Genomic DNA, 25,699 nt, shown 5'->3' with positions numbered 1-25,699 from the left:
AAATTTCCAAATTTCAATTTGTGCTCAAAAAAGCCGTAACATAGAAAGTTCCAGAAATTCCTATAGAAAAAGCTACCGTGATTGGTTAAAATAACGAATGTGGAACCTGACAGAATTGATGGACCATTTTGCTCAAGAAGGGGGTCAGAAAGTGGGGTGAGAATGATCAAAAGTAGCTGGAGGTGTGTTCAGTAGCGACAGCAGTCATTTTCGTTTGCACGTGTTGTAAAATTACAAGGTAAGTAAATTATTTCTCTAATCCTTCTACTTTCTTTAAATTGAAGATTTAATTTCCTCAAAATCTTTCATTTAATTTGTTTTAAATTCACTTTCTCGCCGAGGTGATCTTTTTCAAAATAGTTGTAAAAGATTTTTTTCATTATTTGTTCCCTGAATTCTCACATAAGTCCTTTTCTTCGAGACTTGATCGAGAGAAATCACGAGGATTGCCGAAGGATAACTTTAAAAAGGGAGATAACTCCTTATAGGATCAAATGGCTCGCATCTCAAAATTTAATTTAAATTTGCTTGGCGATTTACACATTTTTTTGTAAATCACAATTTAATTCATTTAGTTATAATCTTCAAAAAAAATTCGCAAAAAATAATTTATCAAATTTATTTGTCTATTCGTTGGGATCAAATACCACCAAACATGTTTTCTTGTTAAATAAAATTTAAGTGAGGTGTGTACAGTCGTTTAATTATTTAAGTAACTTCTTCCAACGTGCGGCCTGTTGATCTGTCTTGCAAGCAGAGGACGAGGAATTCAATAAACCAAATGAATTCAACTAATTCTAGATAAGTATGTGGGGGTGTAATTTCATCAAACTGATAACACTTGCTGTCGCAGGAGCACATCTAGGCTTCCTTCATCGTGGGAGATATGGCGGAGGTGGCTGAACCTGGAGCTGGACGAGGTGGGTTGTCCTGCACGGAAATGTCGAGCCAGGAAGACGCCCTCCTCAGGGAACAGATCGAAAGCGATAATCAGCGGCTGTTGGAGCTCGACAACGAGAAACGGTGCTACAGCTATACATAGTTAGTCACGAGATTTAGTAAATAATCAAATCCCATGTTTACAACTCCCAAATGGTAATTTAAAAATTAGTTAAAACGTTAAATCTTAAAAAGCGAAAAATAAGCCACTGAAAACTGTTTGGTGGTCACAAGAATAAATACGTACTCGTCAAGTCAAAACATTATACACTACTTTCACTTTCGTAGAATAAAAAGGGACAAAAAGATTTTCAGGGGCGCCGGGACACAAAAACCACGATCACTTTCATTAAACAAAATCGTACTTACTAACAGCACGTCAATGGAAAAATTGTTCTATTTATTTTAAATCATATCCTCTAAATAATATAATTTTTACAGGTAATAAGTGAAGGATGGGCGTCTCCATTGAAAGAATTCGTGCGTGAAGAACAGCTTTTAGAAACTTCATTTCATACCGCGTTGAAAAGCACCTGTTCTCGCCCGATCACCGAAGGATCCTGTGGGGTGATGAGCCGGACCATTATAGATTCGCGAAGACAACTAAAAGACAGAGGATATCGTAAACCTGTTTTGCTTCTGCATCCTTTAGGTGAATGGACAAAGGACAACGACGTTCCACTCCACACAAGAATGCTGCAACATCCTGTTGTCCTAGACGAGAGTCACTTAGATCGCTTCTCCACTGTCTCGGCAAGTCTTCCCAAATGGACTTTTGTGATTCGACCAGAAAAGAAGATATTCCGTTTATCTCTGACACAAAAATGAGAACTTTGGCCAGAAACGGGGAGAAACCACCAGACGGTGGCATATTTTTAAAATGTAGGAACAGCATCAGCGTGGTCGCGGTATTCAATGTTGAAGAGTACCTATCTACACTGTTTGTATTTCAAAACGTTGACATCTCCAGGTAAAAGGTTTTTTTAATAAGCTATTAGTTGTTTTAATATAATAAATAGTACAGGTTCAGCGTCTTACTTCCTTTTTGAAAACAAAATGTAGAAACTCTCAGCCGAAAAAAGCTGCAACTTTTTCAAGAAACGATGTTTGCAAGTTTTTACTGGAAGCGGCGGACCAAGAGTGAATCCTTCAGAAATTTGTACTAATGATGGGCATATTCGATGGCTGTCGTGATAAATTATTTAAAATGATGATTAATCACGCAGAAGACAATTTTGGGGTCGTTAATCCAACATTAGTTGTAAAAATTCCTATCACAAGAACTGGTGTAACTAGGAGCTAATAATTGTAAAATGAATTAGTTAGATACACATATTATGAATTGTTATTAATTTCAATATACCAATTCGTTTGCATAAAATCGAATTTCAATTATACGTGAATGTAAACCTGTGAACGAAAGTGAAAGTACCCACTGGTAACTATGAATACAGACTCACTTTCAATGGAGGAATGGAACAAAAGTATTTTTTGTACCTAACAAAGAAAAAATGTTGCTCACTGCCGCATTTTAAATGTCATAATAACATTAAATCATAATTATAATAAAGGTTTTTTTAATATATGTATGTACTTATAAGAAAGAAGTGACATTTCAAGATTTTGCTGAGTTTACGACTCCGTTTTACATAAGCAATGACCGTCAAGTGAACACCAATAACTACAATACCATCATTAAAATAACTATCCCAAGAGGATTCAAAGACTGGACTTCAAAAATGTTTTATGTCTTTATGTCGCATAACATACTCGGACCACCAAATGACTGTTTCTAAACCACTCATCGGTTTGTCAAACATAATACTGCGAACTTCTTTAATCCTGTCCCTGTACCTAGAAAATAAATTAAGTAGAGCTTTGTTCAAAAAGTCATCACCAACCTTTGAGTCTCTGCAACGTGAATTATAACACCTTTCAACTCAGATTTGGTGGTGGCAGGATCAACTCCTTTTGCAATTCCCAAATCGACTATTTTTTGAACGGTAAACACTTGGTCGTTGATGAATGACATTCCAATCAAGGGTACTTCTCTAGAAATCGCCTCTTGGCCGGACTGGATATTTCCTTGTGTTACAAACGCTTTTATGTTACAGTGTGTTACAAAAAATATCTTGAACTAGATTGGCTCAACTTTGAAATCATTTACCAAGGACATCTTGTTGAGGAACCCAATTTCGAATAACCACATTGCTAGGTTTTCCAGGCAGACGGTCAGATTCCCATTTCCAGAGGACTGTATAAGGCAATTCTGCCAACATCTCCGTAATAATGGTTCTTAGTTTCTGGTCAATATTGTTCGATCCTAAGTTCAAGTATACGAACCCTGAGTCGCTTCATCCAGGATCTTCTGTAAATCCTGGAAGATTTAATTCACAAAAAATCTGATTCATCTTGTTAAATTCACCTCTGGAAGAGGTTTTGGGGGTTGAATGTGTATTAGTCCAATTTCCACGATCGCTGAGGTCCTTGGTTGTTGACTTGGGATTATCGAGTTTACACCAGTAAAGTAAAGACTGAGATTTTTTTCAAGATCTCCTACATAAGGAACTTTCCCAAAGTATTTGGTGGCCATTCCATGAGTACGTGGCAAAAAGACCCACTGGTAGTAAAACTTGCACCAGAGGAAAAACGCGATGCTTTCAAATTTTCCCCTTAACGACAGTGTACGAATGTTTAGAAGTTGATCACAGTACACTCCTGGATGCTGAAGATGACCTGTTGCATCGTACTTATAACTGAACAATGGCCCAGTGGAAATTCCTATTGATGGAGCTCCGAATCTAGCAGCAAACCCGAATAAAACTGGGTGCAATAATTCCATTACAATCAAATCGAATTTGCGATTCGGATCGTCTATCAATTCCTGCAGTTTTGTGCTGTTCAAGATAGTTTCAGCGATGCTGTCGATGCATCCGAAAATATCGTGTGATGTTTGCCAAATACCGAAATCCTTGGAAAAATAGGTGTTTCTTCCTTTCATAATTTCATGTATGAATTCTACATTGATTTCTGTTAAATTTGTCAAGGTGGGATCGTCGAAAGGAAACGGTGTTATCACAGATATTTGATGACCTCTCAGAGAAAGCGCTCGACACAGTGAATGTTAGATTTATTTGACGGGTAAATAAAGGGGAGATAAAGACTCCTAGGATGTTTACACATTGTACAGAGTTGACGAAAATGAGGAAAACTGTAAACGAATTCATCAACGTTATTTTGACACACACGAATGACCTCTGGAGTACGACTGATTTGTAAAAGTTACGTTATTGAATACTGTTTTTTGTGTTATGAGGTAAATGTATGCCAAAGATGCCCTTGACTGTGACATGTGACATTTTTAGCCAAATTACATACCTACGTTGATTACTAAATTAAATCACATTATAAATGGTATCAACTAGTCAGCGTCATTAGTATTTTTGGTTGCGTACAAAATAAATTAAGAAATAAGCCTTATGTGACTTGCCCTGTATAATAATTTTGCAGTACATTTTCTAAAAAGTGGTCCATCTCTCCCCCACTTAATTTTTCACATGTTTGTGATCATTTTTTTTTAATAGTATATTGTATATCAAGAGTTGAAAATGAAAGATTTCACACGAGTTTGCAGAATTGAACCACAAGCCGTAGGCGCGTGGCTTAAGCAAACGAGTGTGAAATCGAATTTTCAACACGTGGTATACACGATATTTTTCCGACGACCACAAAAAAAAAACGCTAATATTCGGCATCCCTTCAAACTTCAAATATTATTCGACAGAGCTGCGGACAAAACATACATTGGTGGCCATGGTTACTACAACTGTGTGCAATCATTTCATTGCGCACAGGCTAGAAGGTATCTGATTGGCTAACCAGTTTCATTGCACACGGGTTCGCTATTTGCATGCAATAGCCAACTTTCAGTAATAGTTATTTGTGCGAATTTACGCATTTTTCATAGTGGTCGTCGGAAACTATCATTACATTACAGTACATAATAATTTAATAATTTCAACCCATTTTTAAATTTTATTAAAGTTAGTAGGCTGTGCCCACTGACATTGAAATAAATTACGAAGCTCTAAAACTGAAAAGCAAACATTTTAACCCCTATTATTAAAAGATTTCCCAATTCGAAACATAAAAAAAGGACCCAGGAAAACAATTTTATTTAATGAAACGGGCATGATGCCCGTTTGCACCACATATCAGTTTAATCAATATTAACTAATGTATAATTAATTCACTTTTGTAATGACGAACTAGAGTTATAGTTCATTCACGTTGGATTTTCCTCGTCAAGGTCAAATTATTTAATTTTTTGGCAGTGTAATTTTTATTTCAATAATATTTCAGCTGTGTATGTCGCCAATACGGCCTGATAAAGTAACCAGAACCATGCCATGCGTAGACTGTAGAGTAGAGGTTATGTTATTCGCTGTCAACAAGTCAACTTGATACGGATTTTTCAGTTCTTGGCTACATTTAATTAACGCAATTTTCAAATTAGCTGTTAATAAAACCTTCTTTTTTCTTTTCGCCATGGTAAAATTACCCAGGAATAGGACATGAATAGAATTTTATTTAAAAATCTGTGACTTTATTTCACACGTCAAACTAACACTCAAAATTAAAGACGTCAAATCTTTCCAACACGATAATGTGAAAATTACTAGGAAAGGAGGAGCAGGTTTGCAACATGACAACAATTTGACAGGGAAAATCCAACGTGAATGAACTTTACTAAATTTAGTACCTTTTGTCTTGTGAACACATCTTTTTACCGCGAATTTGGGCTTTTAAAAAGTTAGGTTATGAGTCACGTCATTTGTTCTGTCAAGACTGGTCCAATTTAAAGTATAGTGAAACTAAATGTGTTTAATTATTTTGAAGAAAAAAGCAAAGTTGCACTACACAAATACGAAAAGGCAGTTGAACGTAACAATGAAATAATTTTGCATTTTGCTACTCATCCTCGTCATCGTCTCTGTTTTCCATGTCCGAATCCGAATCTTCAACCAAATTAACAATATTTGTGGATATGTCATGGATGCTAAAGTTTCACATAAGCCTTGTCTTTGCCTTGTCCTTCATTTAAAATTCTATACATACTTCTGGGACTGAAGCCTGTGCAGCACTTAGGAAGAGTTTTATTTTAGAATAGGATTTACCGAAAAAACATTCGCCACTGCTTCTACAATTTTGTAATTTACGTATTTACGTTTCCATTGTCTCCAGGAGTAATTTCTTTCCTAATTTTGTTGAAAGCCTTTAAAATGTGCTGCTTCGTCTGCTTGCTTATTGATGCTTTACTCCGTTTTGGAAATTCATTCATTTTGGCAAAATATAGCCTAAGGGTTTCGGCTCAGGGACGCGAGGGTCGCGGGTTCGATTCCGACCCAGGGCGAAATTTAAAATAATAAAAAAAAGGCTATATTCTGTCTCGTGATTCGGAAGTCACGTTAAGCCATTGGTCCCGGTCTATTGAGTTGGTCATCATGCCCCTCATAGATTTGTAAACCAGTCCTAGACTGTGTAACAAATTTTTGACATTTTAAATCATTGCCAACTGTCGAAATTTCATATATTTTGTAAAAAAATTTAACAAAAAAAAAGTTCCAGTTAGTTCTTCATTACAAAAATGAATGCATTATAGTATTAAATTTAATAAATACCTAAAAAAAATAAAATAATATTTTTATTTTATGACATTTTAAATCATTGCCAACTGTCGAATTTTCATATATTTTGTAAAAAAATTTAACAAAAAAAAAGTTCCAGTTAGTTCTTCATTACAAAAATGAATGCATTATAGTATTAAATTTAATAAATACCTAAATAATTATATTATTGCACCATCACAAAATGAACGAGTATTAACTAATATTTTAGTAAATGATTTTTTAATTCGAAAAGGGTGCCTAGTGACATTTTTTTGCGTCATATAAACTAGGCAAAAATGAATAGGGAATTCCACAATTTTTCTTAGAAAGCAAATTAATTGCCCCAATCCTCCCACGTATTCTTAAACACTAGATAAATTTGAAATGTTACAGGTACTTGAAACGTTACATTTAATGTGTATATTGATATATTTCTAACACATTTCATTACAAATTTTAGACTGTAAATATAAAAAATTCAAAAATGGAAAAATTCCCTATTCATTTTTGCTTAGTTTATTTACAATTTGAGTGGTATATTTCAAATTTCGACAATGGAAGCATCAAAAAAAAGGAAACCTGGGGCAAATTTTTCCCCTTTTGAAAAAAGCACTCTTTTAAACTTGGTGCATAAATATAAAAATATTGTTTCCAACAATAAAACCGATGCAGTTGCGGTTGAAGAAAAGGAAAAATGTTGGAAGAGAATTACACAAGAATTCAATTTTGAATCCCCTAATGGTATTTTACCATTAGGGGATTCAAAATTGAATTCTTCTCAAGACTCAAGAAACTCTTCGAAGACTTTTCCTTAACGTAGTCCAAACAACAAGAAAAATTGCGGCTGTCGAAAGACGAGAACATTATAAAACAGGAGGAGGAACTAAATAAATTTAAACATGTTTGTTTCGTTAATCAAAATCTTCTATAGAATGTAAATTCATCCATATCGTGAAAATGAGCAGATCTAACACAGCACAAACGAGGAAATGCGATATCGATAATTTCTAATATATCGAAATCATCTTCAAATATATCAACGTCATCAAATAATAAATTCATTGTGGATAATAGTATATGTATTATGATACGAGTCTTATAAGAAGCATTTTATCGCACGCAAGGTTTTAGAGCACGACGAGCGTAGCGAGGAGTGCCCTAAAGGAGTAAGTGCGATAAAATGCCTTACAAACGAGATGTCATACAATATTTTTTCTACTTCCGTCACTTTTTCAATGAAAAAAAATAATTTAAAATTTAAAACCGTTAAAGTTGAAGGATTCCACCCAAGGTCACGTCTGCGGTCTGCCGCTAAACCACAGTATCCGTCAAAATTAAAAAATTAAATTTCACTATTTTTAGTATTATTATTATATCACGCCTTTTCCTATTACGATACGCAAAACAGTATCGTAATAGCATCAGTACGAACGCAAAGTAAAAAAATTAGATTTACGTAATTTATTATACTGTCATATACGTCAACTTATATTTTAATACTAATTTAAATAACCAAATTTGGCTATTTAAATTTAATAATAATTAAATTGTTTTTAAGGTGCGGTGCAACGTAAAATGAAATTTTAAACAATGTTAAAAATTAATAACCTTTTAAGTAATATTAAATAGTGTGGTGCAACTGGGCACCAGAACCTAAATTGTAAATTTTAATCTAAAGAGGTGGACAAATATTTTGCTGTTTTAAATGCTCAAACTGTTTGCTAAAAGCCGCTAAGCTAATCGGTCTCTAAAATGATCGAATAATAAAATTAATAAAATTAGATATAATAAATAAAAATGGTCCAGTTATATGGACTCCCAAAATTGCTGCCCATAAATTCACCTTTTGGGGCTATTGTGTGTGTGTTTCTTGGAAAAAAACCCACCAAAACCTGAAAAAAAGAAGTAAGCTACAAGTGTGCGGAAAATCATTTTGAAATTATCAGTAGAATAACCATTAATACGAAATAAAGTTTACATCATGTATATTTACCTGTCTTAGGGTCGGTTTCACCAACGCCAGTTAAAGTTAACTGTAGGTTAAAAATTTCGTTAATTTAGGGCCGGTTTCACCAACGCCATTTAAAGTTAAGTGTAGGTTAAAATATACGAAAACATTGTTACAACAATAGGTAACTAACGTAACGAAGCATTTTAACCTACAGTTAACTTTAATTGACGTTGGTGAAACCGGCCTTTAGTTACCTATTGCTATAACAATGTTTTTCCAACGTCAAGTCTGAAAATGACATTTCCATCACTCAATTTAAAGAGGAAAGTAGGCGTTTGTATCACATGTAAGGAAAGTAAATCACTTCCCAAAACTACCGACTCTGAAAAGCTTTTAATTTTTTTTTCTTGTCTCCATCTCATGAACATATCATATTCCCTTTCATAGCGTGCTCGCGATTTGAGAGGTAACAAACTCCAAAGTTACCAAGTTCGCTGCTTCTTTTACTTCTGGTGGAGTATTTGGTAAATCTTCATCACTATCAACTTCCATCACTATTTCAATTCTTCTTTAGTTTTGGAAAAAACGGCTTGACATTCAATAAATTAAATTTTATTGTTTACTGTGAGCATGGAAACGTGATTTTCAAATTTTAAATTTTACTTCTATGTTGACTTGTATAAAATAATAAATTGATAATACCAATGCAAGATAAACCGAAAAACTCTTGACGTTGGAAAAAATAGTATGTTACATACGTGAGGAAAGGTCTATTGCAAAACTCGAATGATTAGATCAACTCGCTATCGCTCGTGATCCAATTCTCATTCTCGTTTAGCAATGCATCCCTTTCCTCACTTATATAACAATATACTAATTACACACTTAATAAATCATTTAGTTTCATACGAATATTAAAATAATAAATCTGGCAATGCGGTGGCAAGAAAATGTCGAACAGACACTAACAGAAAAAAAATATTGCATCCGTTGCATCAGTGAATCAGTTAGTCCAACATGAAAAGAAAAAATCATAGCCAATTCGGTCCCAAAAAGATCGTGAATGCCTAATAATGATATTAAAATTACTTTATTCAGCCGCAGTTGTGGTACTATGGCGGCCAAAAAATTTTGGCCGTCACTTTCTCGACATTCAAGTAAAGTGTAAATAAACCTTTAGGAATCGTAACCCCACTTTCGATTCTTGTCATTTTGACAATCAATTTAAACTGTTTGAAGCTCAGATATTCCAAAAATCTGGCATGAATAAACAAAATTAAAGCAATCGTACATGGATAACCTGAGGTAAACGTTCTGTGTAGTAGAAATGACAAAATAATTTTGAGTTTTGAAATTTACCACCCAAAAAATAACGTTCATAGTCAAGACGGTAATCATGATGACAATAAAGTACGGGTTACAATTTTTTTTTTGAATTGACAGACAATGACGGCCAAAATTTTTTGGCCGTCATAGTACATTGCCTCAATCTAGTACTGATCGGCATCGGAGTGCGTGGTTCTAAAACGAATTTATTTTTTAATTTGGCTAACAAGCAACCAACTTTCTATGTTTGAGAGTTACTGCATTGGATTTACATGTTTCAATTCGGTATAATTGCGTTTATAATAAAAATACTTCTGACATCATGTTTACACATCGCTAGATCTCATTTGATGTTTTTGATACTTGACAGCTTCATATTTTCATAAACACTTACAAAAAATTATCTATCTGATCAGACACGTGTTTAAAAGATTAAATTACTTAAATGAAAATTGAGGTCATTTTGTTTTTCGCTTATATCTCGAAATCTAATTGAGATAGCAATAAAATTCCAATAGAAAAAATCTTAGTTCTCTACAGGAATGTATCAAAGGCAAACCATATTTCATGATTTTTTTAATGAAGCATCTCTTGGTATCTATACCATCTTGTTTATTTTCATAAGAATCGTTTTTTTTTAAATGCATAAAACATAAAGTAAATAACACCATTATTAGTTTGGAAGATAATGTTATACTTTGTCCAGCGAGTGACTGGGAGATTTTAAATTGTATTAAATTAACCCAGCACTACAAAATGCACTAGAATACATTATTTAGAGCATAATTTCAGGGCAAAAATGTAACTGCTTGAAGGATATACAGTGAGTTTTTTTAAGACTGGCCATAGGGTTTTACGTGCTAATTTTTCAACCCCCCTCGACCAACGTCTCGACGCTAATTACGCTCTAGAAGATAATTAAATTTTATCGTCGTGTATAATTTTCTATTTTTTTTTATAGCATTTGTATTTTATTAAAACATATTTTGTTAAATCATTACCTACTAATCGTGTCAGGTTTTAAAATCTCGTTAGTATGAGCGTTGTTAGGGCAATAAAAAAATAGTAAATTACATTTTAAAATCTCGGTGGTATGAGCGTTGTTAAGGTAATAAAAAAAATAAATCACTTTATCTATCCTTGCTGATAAAGTACCATTTTATCTACCCTTGCGGTTAAAATGCTACTTGTCCTTTTGATTTGAATAGATAAAAGCACACTTTAACATTTGGTATAGAAAAAGGAATTCATTTATGAATCAAGAATATCGTAATTGCGACATATGTTTTTGACCAAGTCCTACGTCAGAAGATATAATTTGCAAACAATCCACTTCTCGTCCGCCAATCTATTAGTTTGTAGTAAATGTATAGAATAACCATCAAACAACTAAGTGGCTGATGGTTATTCTTATTAGGTTGGCAACGTAAAATGTCAATTGTATGTCAGCAATTTTGATGTGAAGATGTTTGCGCAACTGATGTCACAACTACTTTTAAATTTGTGCCGAAAACATTTAGCGTGCAACCTTTTGAATCTTCTATGCAGCCCAGACTAAGTTATACTAATCATAGCGGTAAATTCAAAAATAGCAGATAATAAATTGTACATATTGCTACCATAAATAATGTCAGATAATGGACTTGGACGAAAACGCCAGAAGATTTTCACATCATTGATCTCTAAGGAAAATAGAGAAGCTTGTTTTAAATTTACCAGTGAACATATTAATGGACAAAAGACTTTTTCATAGTGTAATTTTAGTTTTTCTAATGGAATTTGTTGGATCTAAAACAAATCATAATGGCGAAAATATGTAACGAGCGTTCAAATAATATAGGTGTTCGAGCAGGCCGTGATTTTCTCGCTCATTTATAAACCCAGGTCAACCTTTTAGTTCGTATACTTTGACATTTTCTTCAGATACCTACATGACCTCTCTTTGATCATCATTTGAATGTAAATTAAACCATGTAGCATTAAAAAAAACAGGAAAACTGTCGGTTTTTTCTTACAAAAGAAATAGCGTCAGATGTTAATTAAATCTGAATCTGAAAGAACAATGCATACAGGGTGTGTCTGAAATACATGTGTTAATTTTAACCAGTGAAAGAACTCGCCAATTTTTGAAACTTTTTTCTATAATATTTTGCAAAATTTACAAAAGTATTCCAAGATTTGTTTCCCCTCAGTTTTTAATTATTTAATTTTTACTATAACAATGTAACTTTTTAACAAGGCCCCGTTTCTATCATAACAGAAAATTTTCACTTTTATCCATGGGCTAATTTATTCCAATTTTTAAATCAATTTGTAATGCTTTTTCGTAAAAATGTTATAGAGAAAAGTTTCATGAATTGGCGAGTTTTTCTATTGATTAAAATTAACACACGTATTTCAGATACACCCTGTACAAGTAGGAAATCCCACTTCAAAATTTTAAATGAAAAAGATTTTACGATAGAGCTGTTCCGAAACGAAAGGTTTTAGGGTGGTACCGCCTGGTCTGTGAGGGAATCTTGACATAGGCAATTGTTTAAAAAAAAGGACTATAGTTTCAAATAAATAAAATGATGACTGCATACTTTAGATAACCGAGATAAAAAAAAATCGGTGATAAAATAGACTCGCTGGAGTATTTGCTCCTACATTAAGATCTGCGCCGACGGCGGCTCCAGATGGCCTCACGGGTTTAGAAGCTATTGGCTAGTGAAATAAGTTGGCGTCTGTCACTGCTTCTTGTTGCCCTGCCTAGATTGCGTGTTTTCAGTTTTCTTCAATCCTCTACACTGAGGTAATATATTTTTTATTTCGCTTACATATATAGGCCGTGCCAAACCCAACTAACCACCACCTGTTGAATTAAGTTGGTGAAAACAAAATTACACTAAGTGTATAATGGCAATTTTGATATTACTAGGGTGCTAGACCAATCAAATCCAAGTACACAACGTTGCCGGTTGATTTTCTGGGTAGAATGCATTGTTGGTGGTTATTTGGTTTTGGCAAAGACTATACCTACAGTTGTAGTCTAAAAATTTAGACATTTTAACTTAAAAGTGTTCAATTTATGCAGTGCCTTAACAGCATTTTTCACATGAATGTCATACAACCTTTTTTTCTACGAGCTTTTAAATGTTACACTGTATTAAATACCGTGCGATCAACACTTATTTAGACCAAAGAAACCCCTGAGATTTTGGACGTACGTCTGCTAGAGGATAAACTCTATTTAAATAAAAACAATTTTTCGATTTGCTGTGGCATCTGGGGTACGTACTGTTGGCCTCCCAGCCCCTTTCTTATGTTATATGATATGTCATAAGTTATAACCGCATTTCTCAGACCACTCAAAAAATCTGCCTCCAAGAAGGCAAAATTTGAAAAATTTTGCCGAAACTCGGCCAAACAGGCAACAGCGCTGTATATTGATTCTCCGTGCTTGAAGACACCATTAGAAAGTAAGATCCAATGATGAATCTTTTATGTTCTGAAGTAAAAATGATTTTTGCGTTAAAATTTCATTCCTAGTGACAGTTGTTTAACGTTTTAGTTAAAGTTATCAAAGATACGAAAAATCTGACATTGTCAAAGTCATAGCTGCCCCTTATCTAAGTATTTGTTGATCGCACGGTAGATACTTTGAGTGTTTATTTGAGAGCATGATATAAGGAAAAACTTAATTGGCCAATTTCTTGGAACAGTTTCAAATAGATAAGTTAATAATTACATATTTTCTATAAACGAGATAAATATTTTTTAAGAGATTAATTAAGCTAGAAGCTAATGGCTAGTGAAATAAGTTGGAGTCTGTTACTGTTTGCTGATTAAATTTATCATCAAACTTGGCGTTGGAGAGTCGATTGTGAACGCACCACTTGTGTAAAAAGATTTAAACAGTTGATCCGTAATCCGTATAGTGCGTGCACAATCGACTTTTCAACGCCTACTTTGAGGATTAATTTAAATGAACGCACGATATTAGGATTATGATTTGAAACAATCGTATTATACGAGGGATGTTTGAAAAATAATTGAGTTATACGTGGCTTAATGAAGAAGTTTATTATTAATCGAAAAAACTTTGAAACATTTGAAAATCTTCAAAAACAAAAAATACTTCATTTGAGTCCAACGGTTAATAAGAGGATCAGATTTTGATATCAATAATTGTTTATCTTAAGCAATACTCGAAAAAAGGGTGTCAACATTATACAAACTTTTTTGTTACAAAATGGTCTAAAAATAGATAGCTTATCAATAAAGTACTTATTTGCAGATAATATCGAGAAAGGATCACGTAATTGAAAAGTATTATTTAATTTGTTTATTAGTTTTTTTCTAACACTAATATCTTATACTGTTTCCATGGTGCATTTGAGCTCACACCTTATGTTTCCCATAAAATACGCTTGTCTCTATAAGACACGTCGTCAATAGCAACGTATCTTATAGAGCCATAAAATACGCTCACACACATCATTCAAGTAACATTTTATTCATCATTTTTACAGTAATTATCACAAAAGTGAAAAGTACATACAATTATTGAATTGGAATTGCCATATTAGCTTCGTGCTCTTGTTTATAACATCTTCTTCTTTAACTTCTGCTGTTTCATCCAATGCAAGTGCCCGGCCATCGAAAATGGCAATCTTTACATTTTCTTCAAATGATTCTTGTCGTAGTGTGAATTAACTTTTAATGAAGTTCTACACACTTACCCCATATCAAGAAAAGCCAAAATGACATCTTTCGTTACCTCCGTGATGCTTTTTTTATTGTTCCGGCCTTGAAACGAAACGTACACCTTTTCGTATGCACTTTTAGACTTCATTGGTAACAAATTGCCCCTTTTTTCTTATTTCTTCTGGAACGTTTTGGCACATTTCAACGATGAAAATTGTTTTTTTCCAAATTTGTTGATATTATTACCATAGTACCCACGGCAACCTCCGCATTGTGACGCGCCTCGAATAATTTCTGAATTTATTAAAATTTCTGATAAGATGTTAGTGTTAGAAAAAATCTTGAAGACAACGCGTGTTTTATAGTTTAAAAAATCTCGTTCTATTAAATCCTCGCTCCCTGCGGTCGCTCTGATTTAAACTACGATCTCGATTTTTAAATCGTCTATAAAACCCTTGTTGTCTTAATAGCTATGAAATGTTTTTTTTTTTTTAATGAAATCCTAGTAACGTAAAATTACGGAAAACACACCTTGAAGGTCTAGATCTCTGATTAGTCCACTTTAAGTTGTCTTTTCTAGAATATCTTTTATGCTAGATTTTTTTTCTTCACAATTACACATCCAAATGCGATCTCGTGTTCCCTCTTTTGCTTTGGGACGCGAGTTGTGAAAGGCCCTGTATGCATCAACGATAAAGTTATATTCATCATTTCTCAGTTTAATTTTCGTTTCAGTGAACTGCAAGCCCAAAAACTTAATTAGTTTTTCTTGGGCGATTCCATTGTTGCTTTCCCTGGACTAACGATTTCAATTTTATTGAACAATGGCATCTAAGGTAAGAATTTTTCATTAAATTTACGTTATTTAGAAATTTGGAGTTCCAATGTTAAACAGAAATCGATGTTTTGATTAACTTTTGTGTTTTTCTTTTTAATTTTACGTCCTCTTTCTCTATAATATTTGTTCTTAATTTTAAAGTTTTCAATCAATAGCGTATAGGAAATTGTAAAAAAATGTGCAGCAGTGTTATGATATTTTTTAAATTAATTAAAATTTAAATAATTCATATTAATATTATGTAAATTATTAATTTTACTGAACGAAAGATCGAAAGCATTCCAGCGCTTGTCAGTGGATATTGTTCGTCTGGAATTTAATTTCTACATAAATCTAACAATGACATTTATTGATAACTTGGATTCAAATGAATCATAAATTACTTATTTTATCAAAACTTATTTAAGGATCATCAAACAAGTACTGCGTCTGTCATAAAGTAGAATTTCAAATAATGTCATGAAATCTAGTAAATTATATTGATATTGCTAAGTTTATGTAGTTGGGCCTACAATTACATATTACATGTACGAGTATGTGCTTAAATCTTGTTAATTTTCATCACATTCTCAATATTTTTGCATGAATTCAATACTTTTGTTTTTTATTTAAACATTTTAACAGAAACGTGAAGGAACTCACGAATTCGACATTTCTACTTCGACTCTTTGGAGTTAACTGCAATTTTGAAAATTCATTTTTAAACCTTGATTAATGCTTTTTTTAAATATCGAGAATCTTTACCCATCGAACGTTAAAAAATTCTCTCTTGTAGAACACACCTGGTTTCGGAATCGAGTACGAAGTACTGATTCCGGCATACTTCGCATTAAAACTCAACAAAGAAGATATTGAAGATTTCCAGATTCAAAGTAACGTCGAAAATATGGGAAATTTGGACGACGTCGTAATTGATGTTACAAAAAACGAGACGCAAGTTTCTTTTGCGATACAACTGAAACATAAAAACGACAAAAAAAAGCAATTGTCGCCTGAAACTTTCGAAACTGAAAAAGGCGATTTCAGTTTGAAGAAATATTGTGAAGCATTTAAACGTTTGAGCGACGTGGACAAACGACGTCAGTTTATTCTCTACACGAACGCCAAATTCGATCCTAAACGGACAGCAGAAGTGACAAAATTCACGATGATCCAAGACGACTGTTGTGATGGAAATATGTTTTTTAATACGAGTTCCGGTGGAGGAAACGTGTACAGATTCGAAGTCAACGATAAAACTCCTGAAGATAAAAAAATAACGAAATCAGACTACGAAATATTTTTTTCACGATTTCGACTTTTCGTTTGTCAGAAATATTTTAAAGATATTGAACTCGATATGGCCGAAATTTTGCAAATCGATACCATACACGTAGTTCCGAAATTTCTGGATTTGTTCAGAAAATGGCATCAAGAAAGTTTTACAAATAAAAAAATTGACAAAGCGACAGTGAATGTTCATCTTATCGACATTTTTCTGTCGCCATTCATTATATCAGATCGTTATTTTCCCGTTGGCCAAAATGAGAAATTAAAATTATTTGAAAAAGTCATTAAAGAATTCGACGTGACTTTGGTAAATGATTCTTTCGATCATTTTAAGGAAAATTTAACAGATGATTTTAATCCGGAAGAAGGAATTGAGGGAAAGTTGAAAACTTATAAAGAACTGTACAACATTGCACCCGATGCATCAGATGATGAAAGCATAATGCGTCTAGCGAAAGAAATGAAAATAATTGATAAATCCGTAACAGAATTAGAAAATGAAGTCAAACTGAAGGTATTGCAGTATCTTTTCGAAAAACCAATCATCGTCAAATTCAATGAAACTTCGGAAGAGTTGATTTACAAAATAATGGAACTACATCAAATAGGAAGCAAAATAAAATTTATCGTGGTGGGTCAAGGAATTCAATCGGCTAGACTGTCAAGATTTCGAATTTTCGAAAATGTGAACCACTTACGGAGTAATGATCAATTATACACCGAGGTCACTCGGACATGTCGCCTATCTCTGCAGGGCAGGAAAGAGACGACACTAGAAGTACTGATCGATTCCTGTAAAGAAATTTGTCAACACGTCGGAGCAAAAGAAGTACTTCAAATGTTAAAGGGAAAATTTTTAATCGGACAAGCAACAAAGAGTCGTCTTCCATCATTTTATATAAACAGAGAAGTTTGTTTCAAAGTTAAAAAAATCGATGCATTTTTGGATGATACATTTTTTGAGAACAACTTAGCCGTTGTCAAATTCGACAGAGAAATGGAAATGATACAAAATGAAATTCGTAAGCGCAAAATTAAAGTCGTCGATGTTCACGATTATTTGAAGTCTACACAAATTTCAAACGAACCAACAATCATATTGACGAATGAAGAATGTTCGGAGCAATTACTCCAAGATGTTTCAGAAAAAAGTGACAATAAATCTGTAGTGTATTTAAGAATTTCCAAATACTACGATTTTCTAATCATATCTATAAAGGAAAATCAAATTCATCGTCTAACCGGACCAGTGAATATTTTATGCGCCGATCCCGGTATGGGCAAGACGACGTTGTTGAAGAAGTTGAGAAACGAATGCGATTCCAGGTTTTGGATAATCGATGTCGACCTCAAAACACATAATGAATTCTTTAAGAAAAAACACGACGCCAACGAACTTTTAAAGCATTTGTTCGAAGGAAACGAAAATAATTTTTCGAAGCACATTAGAGATGTTTTTCGGTCGAAGAAAAAAGTTTATTTCTTTTTTGACGGTCTCGACGAAATGGAAAACAGTTGCGTCGACAACGTTTTGGATTCCGTCAACGAATTGTCGTGTGAGGGATTTCACATCTGGATTTCTTCTCGAAAAAATTTAAAAACGAAATTAGAAGATCGTTTCAACAAAGTTGCGATGGACATGGAGGAAATTGAGGAAGAGCAACAGAAATTCTATATAAAGAAACGTTTGAAGGAAGAATATAACCACGAACAAATAGAACATGTTATTAGTACAATTTTTAGCAACTCTGACATCGACAACAATCGTCTAATTTCGGGTAAAGTCCTTCAGCTTTACATTATAACGCAAAGCTTCCTCGACGAGAAAGAACAACATCAAGAGATGACCGAGGACACAAGTACATTTGTTTTCACAAAAATGTATGAGTGGTTCTTTCGTGGAAGAATCAAACATAATCGAGACAAAGAAGAGCCGAAAAATCCACATTTATTCTGGACAGATGTGGAAGATATTTTAGAAATATACGAACACTTAGCTGTACATTCTGTGTTCAGTGAAGAAGTTTTTCAAAAACTAAACGTGGACCTGAGACGAGCTCAACGTTTTTTAAATGAAATTAAAACGAACAAGGACCCTTTCGGAATTGTAACGAAGGTGAATGACGAAGGAAAAGCAGTATTCGAACATTTTACCTACGGGGAATATTTCGCTGCCCGCTTTTTCTCAAGCAACTTCGACAAAGCTCGTCTAATCCGACAAGAACTGTTTTCCGACGAACACGAGAACTTGATGATGATTTTAAATGTCATACTTGCCGAAGATAATCCTCTCCATTTGGCCGTGATCTATCGAAATGTGGATCAAATTGCAAATCACATTGAGAACGAGAACGTTTATGACAAAGCTGGCCGCAATCCGCTCCATCTGGCGACGTACGTTGAACCAAAATTTTTCAATCGGAAGATTTTTTTACCTGATGTCTATATGAAAACTAGAGAATATTTGAAAAATATTGCTATTTTAAAAAAGATGGTGAAATTTAACTACGCCGATTGCGACAAATTGTTCCAATTGAATGCCTTGCAATATGCTTTCGAAAACAGAAGTTTTGTTTCTGTAGAAATTATCACAAAAACCTGCGGATATGCAAAAGAGGAATTACAAAAGTATACCAAAAAATATATCAACAATGACAACTTTGTGGATTTTTGTTTGGGGCATGGATGTAAAAATTTGTTGTCTTCAATATTCGAATACAGCGAAAAAAGCAAAAATTATATTAAAGAAAATGCTTCAATTATCATTCGAAATATAATACAATACTGTCACTTCCAAGAAGACGAAACATTTCGCTTTGTAATCGATACTCTTGGTGATAAATACGACTTTAATGTGGAGTGTAGAAATGCACAAAAAGAAACTGTTCTACATTTTGCTGCAATGCAAAGTAAAACATATGCGGTCCAAATATTAATCGAGAAAGGAGCATCTGTTAACGCCGTTACAGCTGATAATGAAACTCCGTTACATTGGGCATCTGAAAGTAGGAATTTGGAAACAGTCGAATTACTAATCGAGAAAGGAGCATCTGTTAACGCCGTTACAAATGATAATAAAACTCCGTTACATTGCGCATCTGAATTTGGGGATTTGCAAACAGTCGAATTACTAATCGAGAAAGGAGCATCTGTTAACGCCGTTACAACTGATAATAAAACTCCGTTACATTGGGCATCTGAACGTGGGAATTTGGAAACAGTCGCTTTACTAATCGAGAAAGGAGCATCTGTTAACGCCGTTACAACTGATAATAAAACTCCGTTACATTGGGCATCTGCAAGTGGGAATTTGGAAACAGTCGAATTACTAATCGAGAAAGGAGCATCTGTTAACGCCGTTACAAATGATAATAAAACTCCGTTACATTGCGCATCTGGATTTGGGGATTTGCAAACAGTCGAATTACTAATCGAGAAAGGAGCATCTGTTAACGCCGTTACAAATGATAATAAAACTCCGTTACATTGGGCATCTGGATTTGGGAATTTGGAAACAGTCGCTTTACTAATCGAGAAAGGAGCATCTGTTAACGCCGTTACAAATGATAATAAAACTCCGTTACATTGCGCATCTGGATTTGGGGATTTGCAAACAGTCGAATTACTAATCGAGAAAGGAGCATCTGTTAACGCCGTTACAAATGATAATAAAACTCCGTTACATTGGGCATCTGGATTTGGGAATTTGGAAACAGTCGCTTTACTAATCGAGAAAGGAGCATCTGTTAACGCCGTTACAACTGATAATCAAACTCCGTTACATTGGGCATCTGCAAGTGGGAATTTGGAAACAGTCGAATTACTAATCGAGAAAGGAGCATCTGTTAACGCCGTTACAACTGATAATCAAACGCCGTTACATTGCGCATCTGGATTTGGGGATTTGCAAACAGTCGAATTACTAATCGAGAAAGGAGCATCTGTTAACGCCGTTACAAATGATAATAAAACTCCGTTACATTGGGCATCTGGATTTGGGAATTTGGAAACAGTCGCTTTACTAATCGAGAAAGGAGCATCTGTTAACGCCGTTACAAATGATAATAAAACTCCGTTACATTGGGCATCTGGATTTGCGGATTTGCAAACAGTCGAATTACTAATCGAGAAAGGAGCATCTGTTAACGCCGTTACAACTGATAATCAAACTCCGTTACATTTGGCATATCAACGTGGGTATTTGGAAACAGTCGCTTTACTAATCGAGAAAGGAGCATCTCTTGATGCCCTTAAAACTGATAATGAAACTCCGTGACATTTAGCATCTATAGGAGGGGATTTGAAACCAGTCTCATTACTAATCGAGAATGGAGCGTCTGTTAAGTAACTAGAAGAAATGGAATTTGGCTTCACCTCTACGTGTTGTAAACCGACGCCAGCAGCATGGACATAGCAGCCATGGTATACCTGGAGGTGGACCAAGCGAGACATGTCGTCGCAAATGCTGGTTTCAGCGCCAGAGATGAGAGGTGCCTCAACAACAGAAATGCCCCTATCTGGTTTGGGGTATCCGGAATTACATTCCTTACTTGGAAGAAAGATACAACAATAAATTCCTCGTCTGACTCCAATCTGCCAAGGATGCGACGTCCAAGCTGAACCGAGGAAACCAGCCGAGCCCCCCGACACCAACAACCTCGAAAGACTGTTGCCGTCAGAGCGAATCAGGGACAGACTCGGACCAACGCCCAGGAACCACGAGCTCAAGAAACGCTTCCACTCCAACTTCTCGACCAGCAGGACCGCGAGTAAAACCCCAACGAGTACTTCACATGGGTGTATCTGGTGGACCTGTGGAATCGCGTTATGAAATGCCATTTCGACCGCTCCGCCCGATATTTCCGCGTAGCTTGTAAATACAAGGTTAGGTTAGCTGTAAGTTTTGTTTGTTACTTATTATTTTATTTACTTTTGTTGCGATTAAGTGTCAGTAAACTGGGCGGAACGCTGCGTCGTCCTATACTTGTGCTAAGTTGTTGACGCCGAAGAATGGGGCCTACGACCGTCAAGCGGAGGAAGGCTATGTGGCTCCATAGGTAGTTTTAAGTTGAATTCTTGTAGTTAAGAGTCGGGGAACCGAGCAGGACACTCTGTCGTCCCATACTTGTTTTAAATTAACAATAAAACAATTTGCTCCACCCAAACATGTTTCTCATTTATTATCCTACCAAAGATCTCCGACTCGAATTTTCATTTGGGACGTTCAAACAAAAGGAGAACAATGCTTAGGAATCCAGAGAATTGCACGCGGAGGTCAAACTCTCAAATTCTTGTCGAAACGCGTTTCAAGCCCATTTAAGGTTTTTAAAAATAATTTCATTTGTTCGATTTCATTCCACAGAGTTAGAAACTTAGAGTCAATTTCGGATTTGTAATCTAACAACAAATGTAAATTCGGTCTGATCCTGACAAAATTCAAATTTCCAAATTTCAATTTGTGGTCAAAAAAGCCGTAACATAGAAAGTTCCAGAAATTCCTATAGAAAAAGCTACCGTGATTGGTTAAAATAACGAATTTGGAACCTGACAGAATTGATGGACCATTTTGCTCAAGAAGGGGGTCAGAAAGTGGGGTGAGAATGATCAAAAGTAGCTGGAGGTATGTTCAGTAGCGACAGCAGTCATTTTCGTTTGCACGTGTTGTAAAATTACAAGGTAAGTAAATTATTTCTCTAATCCTTCTACTTTCTTTAAATTGAAGATTTAATTTCCTCAAAATCTTTCATTTAATTTGTTTTAAATTCACTTTCTCGCCGAGGTGATCTTTTTCAAAATAGTTGTAAAAGATTTTTTTCATTATTTGTTCCCTGAATTCTCTCATAAGTCCTTTTCTTCGAGACTTGATCGAGAAAAATCACGAGGATTGCCGAAGGATAACTTTAAAAAGGGAGATAACTCCTTATAGGATCAAATGGCTCGCATCTCAAAATTTAATTTAAATTTGCTTGGCGATTTACACATTTTTTTGTAAATCACAATTTAATTCATTTAGTTATAATCTTCAAAAAAAATTCGCAAAAAATAATTTATCAAATTTATTTGTCTATTCGTTGGGATCAAATACCACCAAACATGTTTTCTTGTTAAATAAAATTTAAGTGAAGTGTGTTCAGTCGTTTAATTATTTAAGTAACTTCTTCCAACGTGCGGCCTGTTGATCTGTCTTGCAAGCAGAGGACGAGGAATTCAATAAACCAAATGAATTCCACTAATTCTAGATAAGTATGTGGGGGTGTAATTTCATCAAACTGATAACACTTGCTGTCGCAGGAGCACATCAAGGCTTCCTTCATCGTGGGAGATATGGCGGAGGTGGCTGAACCTAGAGCTGGACGAGGTGGGTTGTCCTGCACGGAAATGTCGAGCCAGGAAGACGCCCTCCTCAGGGAACAGATCGAAAGGGATAATCAGCGGCTGTTGGAGCTCGACAACGAGAAACGGTGCTACAGCTATACATAGTTAGTCACGAGATTTAGTAAATAATCAAATCCCATGTTTACAACTCCCAAATGGTAATTTAAAAATTAGTTAAAACGTTAAATCTTAAAAAGCGAAAAATAAGCCACTGAAAACTATTTGGTGGTCACAAGAATAAATACGTACTCGTCAAGTCAAAACATTATACACTACTTTCACTTTCGTAGAATAAAAAGGGACAAAAAGATTTTCAGGGGCGCCGGGACACAAAAACCACATTCACTTTCATTAAACAAAATCGTACTTACTAACAGCACGTCAATGGAAAAATTGTTCTATTTATTTTAAATCATATCCTCTAAATAATATAATTTTTACAGGTAATAAGTGAAGGATGGGCGTCTCCATTGAAAGAATTCGTGCGTGAAGAACAGCTTTTAGAAACTTCATTTCATACCGCGTTGAAAAGCACCTGTTCTCACCCGATCTCCGAAAGATCCAGTGGGGTGATGAGCCGGACCATTATAGATTCGCGAAGACAACTAAAAGACAGAGGATATCGTAAACCTGTTTTGCTTCTGCATCCTTTAGGTGAATGGACAAAGGACGACGACGTTCCACTCCACACAAGAATGCTGCAACATCCTGTTGTCCTAGACGAGAGTCACTTAGATCGCTTCTCCACTGTCTCGGCAAGTCTTCCCAAATGGACTTTTGTGATTCGACCAGAAAAGGAAATATTCCGTTAATCTCTGACACAAAAATGAGAACTTTGGCCAGAAACGGGGAAAAACCACCAGACGGTGGCATATTTTTAAAATGTAGGAGCAGCATCAGCGTGATCGCGGTATTCAATGTTGAAGAGTACTCGTATATCTACACTGTTTGTATTTCAAGACGTTGACATCTCCAAGTAAGAGGTTTTTTTAATAAGCTATTAGTTGTTTTAATATAATAAATAGTACAGGTTCAGCGTCTTACCTCCTTTTTGAAAACAAAATGTAGAAACTCTCAGCCGAAAAAAGCTGCAACTTTTTCAAGAAACGATGTTTGCAAGTTTTTACTGGAAGCGGCGGACCAAGAGTGAATCCTTCAGAAATTTGTACTAATGATGGGCATATTCGATGGCTGTCGTGATAAATTATTTAAAATGATGATTAATCACGCAGAAGACAATTTTGGGGTCGTTAATCCAACATTAGTTGTAAAAATTCCTATCACAAGAACTGGTGTAACTAGGAGCTAATAATTGTAAAATGAATTAGTTAGATACACATATTATGAATTGTTATTAATTTCAATATACCAATTCGTTTGCATAAAATCGAATTTCAATTATACGTGAGTGTAAACCTGTGAACGAAAGTGAAAGTACCCACTGGTAACTATGAATACAGACTCACTTTCAATGGAGGAATGGAACAAAAGTATTTTTTGTACCTAACAAAGAAAAAATGTTGCTCACTGCCGCATTTTAAATGTCATAATAACATTAAATCATAATTATAATAAAGGTTTTTTTAATATATGTATGTACTTATAAGAAAGAAGTGACATTTCAAGATTTTGCTGAGTTTACGACTCCGTTTTACATAAGCAATGACCGTCAAGTGAACACCAATAACTACAATACCATCATTAAAATAACTATCCCAAGAGGATTCAAAGACTGGACTTCAAAAATGTTTTATGTCTTTATGTCGCATAACATACTCGGACCACCAAATGACTGTTTCTAAACCACTCATCGGTTTGTCAAACATAATACTGCGAACTTCTTTAATCCTGTCCCTGTACCTAGAAAATAAATTAAGTAGAGCTTTGTTCAAAAAGTCATCACCAACCTTTGAGTCTCTGCAACGTGAATTATAACACCTTTCAACTCAGATTTGGTGGTGGTGGCAGGATCAACTCCTTTTGCAATTCCCAAATCGACTATTTTTTGAACGGTAAACACTTGGTCGTTGATGAATGACATTCCAATCAAGGGTACTTCTCTAGAAATCGCTTCTTGGCCGGACTGGATATTTCCTTGTGTTACAAACGCTTTTATGTTACAGTGTGTTACAAAAAATATCTTGAACTAGATTGGCTCAACTTTGAAATCATTTACCAAGGACATCTTGTTGAGGAACCCAATTTCGAATAACCACATTGCTAGGTTTTCCAGGCAGACGGTCAGATTCCCATTTCCAGAGGATTGTATAAGGCAATTCTGCCAACACCTCCGTAATAATGGTTCTTAGTTTCTGGTCAATAAACCCTGAGTCGCTTCATCCAGGATCTTCTGTAAATCCTGGAAGATTTAATTCACAAAAAATCTGATTCATCTTGTTAAATTCACCTCTGCAAGAGATTTTGGGGGTTGAATGTGTATCAGTCCAATTTCCACGATCGCTGAGGTCCTTGGTTCTTGACTTGGGATTATCGAGTTTACACCAGTAAAGTAAAGACTGAGATTTTTTTCAAGATCTCCTACATAAGGAACTTTTCCAAAGTATTTGGTGGCCATTCCATGAGCACGTGGCAAAAAGACCCACTGGTAGTAAAACTTGCACCAGAGGAAAAACGCGATGCTTT

The 25,699-nt window shown here is 34.8% G+C and overlaps 1 protein-coding gene and 1 long non-coding RNA gene across 7 annotated transcripts in view; one reads left to right on the top strand and one right to left on the bottom strand.

Annotated features, from left to right (window-relative positions):
- LOC138139421 (uncharacterized) overlaps nucleotides 1-24,443 on the top strand; it is a 34,110-nt gene extending 9,667 nt beyond the window's left edge. Inside the window, exons 1-5 of one of the 6 annotated variants that reach the window (XM_069059692.1) lie at nucleotides 12,524-12,679; nucleotides 15,310-15,410; nucleotides 16,188-23,160; nucleotides 23,500-24,032; nucleotides 24,087-24,443. In XM_069059692.1, coding sequence (XP_068915793.1) covers nucleotides 15,399-15,410; nucleotides 16,188-20,957 — 4,782 coding nt within the window. In that variant the 5' untranslated portion in view covers nucleotides 12,524-12,679; nucleotides 15,310-15,398 and the 3' untranslated portion in view covers nucleotides 20,958-23,160; nucleotides 23,500-24,032; nucleotides 24,087-24,443. Of the gene's footprint in view, nucleotides 1-12,523; nucleotides 12,680-13,178; nucleotides 13,347-15,309; nucleotides 15,411-16,187; nucleotides 23,215-23,499; nucleotides 24,033-24,081 lie in introns of those variants that run through there. The other 5 variants (XM_069059687.1, XM_069059688.1, XM_069059690.1 and 2 more) reach the window with 5 other exon arrangements.
- A 179-nt stretch (nucleotides 24,444-24,622) lies between these two features.
- Nucleotides 24,623-25,366, bottom strand: LOC138139422 (uncharacterized). Its single transcript, XR_011162291.1, has 2 exons — nucleotides 24,964-25,366; nucleotides 24,623-24,916 (listed from the first exon to the last, which is right to left on the bottom strand). It is a non-coding gene; the product is annotated as an uncharacterized lncRNA (long non-coding RNA).
- Between the last annotated feature and the right edge of the window lie 333 nt (nucleotides 25,367-25,699).

This window comes from Tenebrio molitor, chromosome 9 (genome assembly GCF_963966145.1).
Source record: "Tenebrio molitor chromosome 9, icTenMoli1.1, whole genome shotgun sequence".
Taxonomy (NCBI): Eukaryota; Metazoa; Arthropoda; class Insecta; order Coleoptera; family Tenebrionidae; genus Tenebrio; species Tenebrio molitor.
Note: the sequence above shows the minus strand (reverse complement) of the source record. Positions and strands in the feature narration are given on the sequence as shown.